At 53.9% G+C, this 7,523-nt stretch overlaps 1 protein-coding gene across 1 annotated transcript; it reads right to left on the bottom strand.

Annotated features, from left to right (window-relative positions):
- Nucleotides 1–5,520: 5,520 nt before the first annotated feature.
- CHRM3 (cholinergic receptor muscarinic 3) lies at nucleotides 5,521–7,299 on the bottom strand. The gene has a single exon (XM_008149880.3). It carries the CDS (start codon nucleotides 7,297–7,299, stop codon nucleotides 5,521–5,523), a length of 1,779 nt encoding a protein of 592 aa, XP_008148102.2.
- Nucleotides 7,300–7,523: the final 224 nt, after the last annotated feature.

Genomic DNA, 7,523 nt, shown 5'->3' with positions numbered 1-7,523 from the left:
CACGGCGGGTTGGAGGAGGGAGGGAGAATTTGCCTGCAGGTCTCTCCTTGCCCACTGACTCATGACCCCCTCCAAAGGTGTGTGCAAAGGGGATAAATATTGGTCTCCAGTTCTCTCCTCACCCCTTAGCCAAACACCCGCTCTGCCCCCTCCCCCCCACCTACTGGTCTCAAGGCAGAATGGAAAATTTGCCCACGGGGCCGTGTTCCCTCTTACCATACCCGTATACTAAGGCAAATCATGAACCAAAGGTCATAATGATAGGGAATGATGCCTTGGTTTCATTAAAATAAAGGTCCTAATAGCAGGACGGTCTGTACCCAGGGTGCGCTGGGCACATGGCGGGAGGCATCGGTGGGGATAGGCTCCCATACGGGCTCCGTGCCCATCTGTCAGGGAGGGGCTGGGCAGGGGTCTCCTTGGCCTCTGCTAGTTGGATTAGATGTCCCTGCCTCTGCTGCCAACTCCTGCAGATTTAAGGGAGACCCACTTGGTTGTGCCTGCCTCTCCAGGTGCTGGCTGCCGCTCCCAGCAGGGCCTGGTTAGGTAGCTGCCTGTGGGGACAGCAGCGGCCTCTTGCTATCGGAGTTGCCTCTGGTGACGGTGCCCAGCCAGGAAGTCACGTCTGGCACTTTTGGTTTCTCTTCCTGGTGAAAGTAGACCTTTCTACCTGGGATACTTTTCCTTCAGCGATTCGGTCCTCCCACACGCTGTGATGGCTGCAGTGGCTGCTCAGCTTACAGCTTCAAGAGAGATGTCCCACCTGCCGTTTGTCAGCGGCATGCGCACTAGATGGCAGCAGACAAAAGCGTTTCCTAGTGACCTTCCCTGAGGTGCTCTTTGCAAGATGCCAGCAGAAAACGGGTATTTCTAGTTATGTCCACCACCGTGTGATTCCCAGTGTGCACACAAGATGGCAGCAAATAACACTTTCCCTGCCTTTAGGAAAACGTACTCTGTATTTACTTAAAAATTTTTTTAAAAATATATTTTATTGATTTTTTTTTTAGAGAGGAAGGGGGAGGGAGAGAGTTAGAAACATCGATGAGAGAGAAACATCAATCACCTGCCTCCTGCACACCCCCTACTGGGGATTGGGCCCCGCAACCTGGGCATACGTCTTTGACTGGAATCGAACCCGGGACCCTTCAGTCTGTAGACCGATGCTCTATCCACTGAGCCACACCGGCTAGGGCTTTCTCTTTTAAATAAAGCGAGTGATCATGAACGCTCTTGAAACCTAATTCTCATGGAATAAAATAGTGTGATTTCCCATTGGGGGACGAAGACACGGCGACCGTGTGTAAATGCTCAGTACCTTCTCCCATGAGAGTTCTTTGGGAGATGCAGGCGCAACCACGTCCGGTTACAGACACTACGCCTTCGATTTCCCTTCTAAATCGTCCCTATTCAAAATAGTGTGCTTTCCTTCTACTCCTTCGCTGTCAGACATAAACGTTGGACACACCCTTCTATCAGCAGTCAGGAGTATTTCAAAGCAGCTCTCCTCCGTAAGAGATGTGAAAGCAACAGTGTGACTCAACCAGCAAAAGAGGAGGTAGGCTTGGGATCTTATTTTCTGTCAGTGTCAGCCTCATCAGAGGACACGGGATAATCATGGGTCAGGATCGTGATGAGCCCTGGCTGGTGCGTCTCAGTTGGTTGAGCTTCGTCTCATGTACGAGGAGGTGGCAGGTTCCATTCCTGTCACCCATGCACATGCCCGGGTTGCGGGCTCGATCCCAGTGTGGGCTGCGCAGGAGGCAGCCGATCCATGATTCTCTCTCTTCATTGATGTTTCTCTCTCTCTCTCTCTCCCTTTAAAATCAACAGAAACAGCCCTAACCGGTTTGACTCAGTGGACAGAGCATCGGCCTGCGGACTGAAGGGTCCCAGGTCCGATTCCGGTCAAGGGCATGTACCTTGGTGGCGGGCACATCCCCAGTGCAGGAGGCAGCTGATCGATGTTTCTCTCTCATCAATGTTTCTAACTCTCTATCCCTCTCCCTTCCTCTCTGTAAAAAATCAACAAACTATTAAAAAAAAATCAACAGAAACATAGTTTAGAAAAGGGATTGTGATGAACCTTTGCCGTTCTCCCAAAGCTCAGGGTTTCTCCATTTCTTTTTCTTTTTTTTTTTTAAATATATTTTATTGATTTTTTACAGAGAGGAAGAGAGAGGGATAGAGAGCTAGAAACATCGATGAGAGAGAAACATTGATCAGCTGCCTCCTGCACATCCCCTACTGGGGATGTGTCCGCAACCAAGGTACATGCCCTTGACCGGAATCGAACCTGGGACCCTTGAGTCCACAGGCCAACGCTCTATCCACTGAGCCAAACCGGTTTTGGCGGTTTCTCCATTTCTTATATGGAATGCTAACTGTCGATCTTGTTTTTTTTTTTTTTTTTTACTACAAGAAACAGCCCTTTGAAGGAAAGGCAGTTCCAAAACGGATGGAAATCACTGAAGAACGGGGAGACGTGGATCAGCATTCACATGTTTATTAGTGCCAGCCCAACCGGAGTCATGAACTATAGATGCAGGTACGCACGAGACACTTCATGGGTGGGTAACATAACATCCTGTGGATGGCTATACACGTTAGAAAATAGTTTCTGGTTTTTCCTTGTTCTTTGGTTAAATGTGGTTCTCCCCCCCCGCGCCCCCCCTCCCCCCCCGAAAAGAAATCTTTCAATAACACTGATTTGCTGCTTTTCCCTTTGTCATGTGATTTCAAACACAAGGGTGACGAGGGCTCTGTCCAGTCCCGGTCAAGCGTCACTACAGAGTGAAACCTTTATGGTGAAGTTACAGTTGGCGTTTTGTTACCCCGAGCGAGTCCGGTTCTCGCCGACACCCACAGAACGACAGTTCTCTTCCCAGCCTTGCGAAAGCTGGGTGCACGCTCCTCGGTGCTCGAGTGGGGGCCTCGGGGAGTCACTTTCAAGGCACCCCAGCTGAAGCCCGAAGAGGAATCTTGATCAACACGAACGGACGTGTGGTGAAAGGATGCATAAATAGTTCTTCATAGAGACAGGACACAAAATTAAATAGATCAGAAACACAGACGCCACAAGTAACCCCCCCCCCCCCCCCCCCCACGGTCGTCAAAGTCACCTGTAAACATCAGCTCACACTGACACAGAAGCAGCTCTGGCCCCGCCCCTCCGCACAGAGGCCTGTATACAAAGGTGAGATGCCCCCCCCCGCCCCTCCCCACCCGCTCCCCACACAACCCCAACAATGATAGCAGCAACAAAAATGATACCAACAGCAGCGCCCCCCACCCCACGCCCACATAGAACATTTAACGTTTTGGTCAATTCAGAGAAGAATAAAAAAATCATTAAAAAAAATGCAAACCGCCACCCCCCCCCAAAAAAATCCATTTGAAACCTGACTTTTCCAAATGTCATTCTTTCTGTAGAAGACACGTGACTGCCTAAGCCCCACCCACCAGGTGAGGCCATGGGAGGGGCCAGGAAGCACTGAGGGGCAGAGCTGCTGTGACCAGGGGGGTACGTTTTTCACCCGGATGATGCCAGCCGCTCCTTCGCCCTCCCTCACGTGCCATCCCGCTTTCCCACACACCCCGCTGTCTTTTCCACGTGACACTGTCCTTGAGCGGGAAGCAGCTCAGGTAGCAGCAGCTTGGTAGGGACCCATTCGGCATCGGGCAGTTCAATTGGAACCAGGGGCTGGGGTTCAGGGTTTGAGCTCACAGGGGCCCCAGTGGGTTGAGCTCTGCTGAGGATAGCAAAGAAGGAGATGGATGACACTCAGGCCGGCCAAGTCCTGGTGCTTGACCTTGATCCCAGGCTGACAACCTCGGCCCAGATCTGCGGGAGGGCCGGGCACCCTCGCCAGGGTGGTCTTTGTAAAACAGCCCCGGGTTGGAAAGCAGGACTCTGGGTCTGGTTCGCCTTTCTGTTGTGTTAGGGTCTGGAGGACTTCAGTTACCCAAGTACTGAAAGCACGTATTGTGGGAACAACGTGCCGGGTCAGGGATTCCCACTATGTCATACACATGATGTGTGTGTGTATGTGGAACTCACACACACTCATACATATACATATACTTATATATATATATATTTATTTGTACAAAACTGGAACTGCACCAAACAGTACTTTGCAGGAATCAAAAATCAAGTCCACGCACAGAGTTCCACAACACACCGAAGAGAGGGGACAAACGGCTCTGCTGGGGCGAGGAGGGGCAGCTTAGCAACGGAGGAAATCAACCTCAGAGCCACGGAGGCACGCGCCTGGCCCTGTCCGCGCGGAATCCGCGTCCACGCTGTTGGGATCCGTGGAAAGGACGTGGCATCGAGGGCAGCCAGCTGTGTGCACCTGAGATTCCAGAAACTCATGGAAATGAAGAGAGGCAAGCATGGGTGCATCATGGCCACGAAGCAATCTTTTTCCTCTTTAAGAAAAAACACTTGAAGTCTATTTCAGAGTCACTTTCCTTATATTCAGTAATACGCTTTTTATTTTCTTTTCTGAATTGATATTTGACTTTTTGTATTAAAATGGGTTATTCAGTAAACAGGCAGCTTTCTCATCTGAGTGATAAGAACATTATTACCAGGAATCGCGCCCCCCCTACCTCCCGACAGACACCCTCCGAAGGCCTGTGGGCTGGTGTGTGCATTTGGTCACGGCCATTGACCAAGCTCACTCTACAGGTCCTGCTCAGGTGCACACCTATGGAAGGTCACGGCCATTGACCAAGCTCACTCTCCAGGTCCTGCTCAGGCTCACACCTGCAGAAGGTCATGGCCATTGACCAAGCTCACTCTACAGGCCCTTCTCGGGCTCACACCTGCAGAAGGTCATGGCCATTGACCAAGCTCACTCTACAGGTCCTGCTCAGGTATACACCTATGGAAGGTCATGGCCATTGACCAAGCTCACTCTCCAGGTCCTGCTCAGGTGTACACCTATGGAAGGTCACGGCCATTGACCAAGCTCACTCTACAGGTCCTGCTCAGGTGCACACCTATGGAAGGTCACGGCCATTGACCAAGCTCACTCTACAGGTCCTGCTCAGGTGTACACCTATGGAAGGTCATGGCCATTGACCAAGCTCACTCTACAGGTCCTGCTCAGGCTCACACCTGCAGAAGGTCATGGCCATTGACCAAGCTCACTTTACAGGCCCTGCTCAGGTTCACACCTATGGAAGGTCATGGCCATTGACCAAGCTCACTCTCCAGGTCCTGCTCAGGTGCACACCTGCAGAAGGTCATGGCCATTGACCAAGCTCACTCTACAGGTCCTGCTCAGGTGCACACCTGCAGAAGGTCATGGCCATTGACCAAGCTCACTCTACAGGTCCTTCTCAGGCTCACACCTGCAGAAGGTCATGGCCATTGACCAAGCTCACTCTACAGGTCCTTCTCAGGCTCACACCTGCAGAAGGTCACGGCCATTGACCAAGCTCACTCACTCTACGGGCCCTGCTTGGGCGCACACCTGCAGAAGGTCACGGCCATGTGCCAAGCTCACTCTACAGGTCCTGCGCGGGCGCACACCTGTGGAAGGTCACGGACTGCCGCTGCTGGTACTGCTGCCTGCGCCGCCGCCGCCTGTCGCACTGGCAGAGCAGCAGCGTCTTGAAGGTGGTGCGGAAGGTCTTGTTGCACAGGGCGTAGCACACGGGGTTCACGGTGCTGTTGATGTAGCACAGCCAGTAGCCCAGGTTCCAGTAGGTTTTGGGGATGCAGCTCTTGCAGAAGGTGCTCACCAGGACCATGATGTTGTAGGGGGTCCAGGTGATGATGAAGGCGAGCAGGATGGCGCTGAGGGTCTGGGCTGCCTTCTTCTCCTTGATGAGGGACATCCGCTTCCGCTTGGTGATCTGGCTCCGGGTCTTCAGAGCAAACCTCTTGGCCAGAGTGGCTTCCTTGAAGGACAGAGGTAGCGTGGCCGTGGTCCTCCCCACGGAGGAGTTGCCGTCGGAGGAGGAGGTCTTGGCCGGGTCCGCGGCCGACTCTAAGTGGATGGGCAGCTTGGAGAAGCTCTTTGGAAAGCGGCCTCCATCGTCCATGCTTCTCTGGGCCTGCAGCTTGCTGGCCTTCCTCTCCGCGCCCGCCGTGCCCAGCTCGGGGTCGGGCACCCGCAGGCTGTCTGGGGACGGGGGCGCGGTGGAGTTGAGGAGGGTGCTGTGCCCCGGCAGCTTGAGCACGATGGAGTAGATGGCCCTGGTCTCCGAGCCGATGTCCTCCTCGTCGGAGGACGCCGAGTTCTCCAGGGAGGCCGCCGCGTCGTTGTGGTTCCAGCTGTCGCTGCTGCTGTGGTCCGGGTCCACGCGCCCGGCGCTGGGCTCCCAGGTCTTGGCGGGGACCCAGAAGTCGCAGCAGCCGCACCGCCTGCGGGCCGAGCGCGCCACGCTCTGCTGTTGCAGCTCGTAGCTGCTGCAGCTGCGGGAGCTGCCCGTGGTCGGCACGAAGTTTTCCGCCTCCGCGTCCGTCCCCGAGGCCTGCAGCCCGGCCAGCTCTTTGGTGCGCTTTTCCGTTTCCTTATAGATCCTCCAGTACAAGATGGTCATGATGGTGACGGGCATGTAGAAGGCGGCGATGGCCGTGCCGAAGGTGATGGTGGGCTCGCTGAGGAACTGGATGAAACACTCCCCCGGGGGCACGGTTCTCTTGCCCACGAAGTACTGCCAGAACAGGATGGCAGGCGCCCAGAGGACGAAGGAGATGACCCAGGCCAGGCCTATCATCATGCCGGCTCTTTTGGTTGTCCTTTTGGCTCGGTAGGTGAGCGGCCTGGTGATGGAGAAGTACCGGTCGAAGCTAATCACCAGCAGGTTCATGACGGAGGCGTTGCTGGCCACGTAGTCGATGGAAAGCCAGAGGTCACAGGCCAGGTTGCCCAGAGCCCAGCGGTTCATGATGATGTAGGTCGTAAACAGGTTCATGGAAATGACCCCGATGATCAGGTCGGCGCAGGCCAGGCTCAAGAGGAAGTAGTTGTTGACGGTCTTCAGCTGCTTGTTGACCTTGAACGCCACGATCACCAGGATATTGCCGATGATGGTCACCAGGGCCACCACCCCGGTGAGGACTGCAATCAAGACCACCTGCCAGACGGTGTGGCCTCCCAGAGGGTCGCTGAGGGTGCCATTGGCAGGAGAGGGACTCCCAGCTGCCTGAGAAACGTTGTAGCTGCCAGAATCGGTGGCCGTTCCCGGGGGCAGCCCTGCATCTGGGGATCCAGGGACCCAAAGAGAGCTGAGGTTTGGCAACAACGGCAACGTTGTATTGTTATTATGCAAGTTCATTGTGACTCTCGGACATAGTCTGGGGAGAAAAGAGAGAGAGAGAGAGAGAGAAGAGTTATCGTTTCACAAGGAACACGTAACTTCCTAAAAATCAGGAGTTCTAGGTGAGACCCAAAAGAAATAATGATGAACCCAGGTCAAAAGCCTTCTGTTTAAGGTGCTTTTTTCTGAGAAGAGAATATCATCGCCGTGCTCAATGCTCTTTTTCTTATCCTGACTCACAG

Source organism: Eptesicus fuscus, chromosome 24 (genome assembly GCF_027574615.1).
Source record: "Eptesicus fuscus isolate TK198812 chromosome 24, DD_ASM_mEF_20220401, whole genome shotgun sequence".
Taxonomy (NCBI): Eukaryota; Metazoa; Chordata; class Mammalia; order Chiroptera; family Vespertilionidae; genus Eptesicus; species Eptesicus fuscus.
Note: the sequence above shows the minus strand (reverse complement) of the source record. Positions and strands in the feature narration are given on the sequence as shown.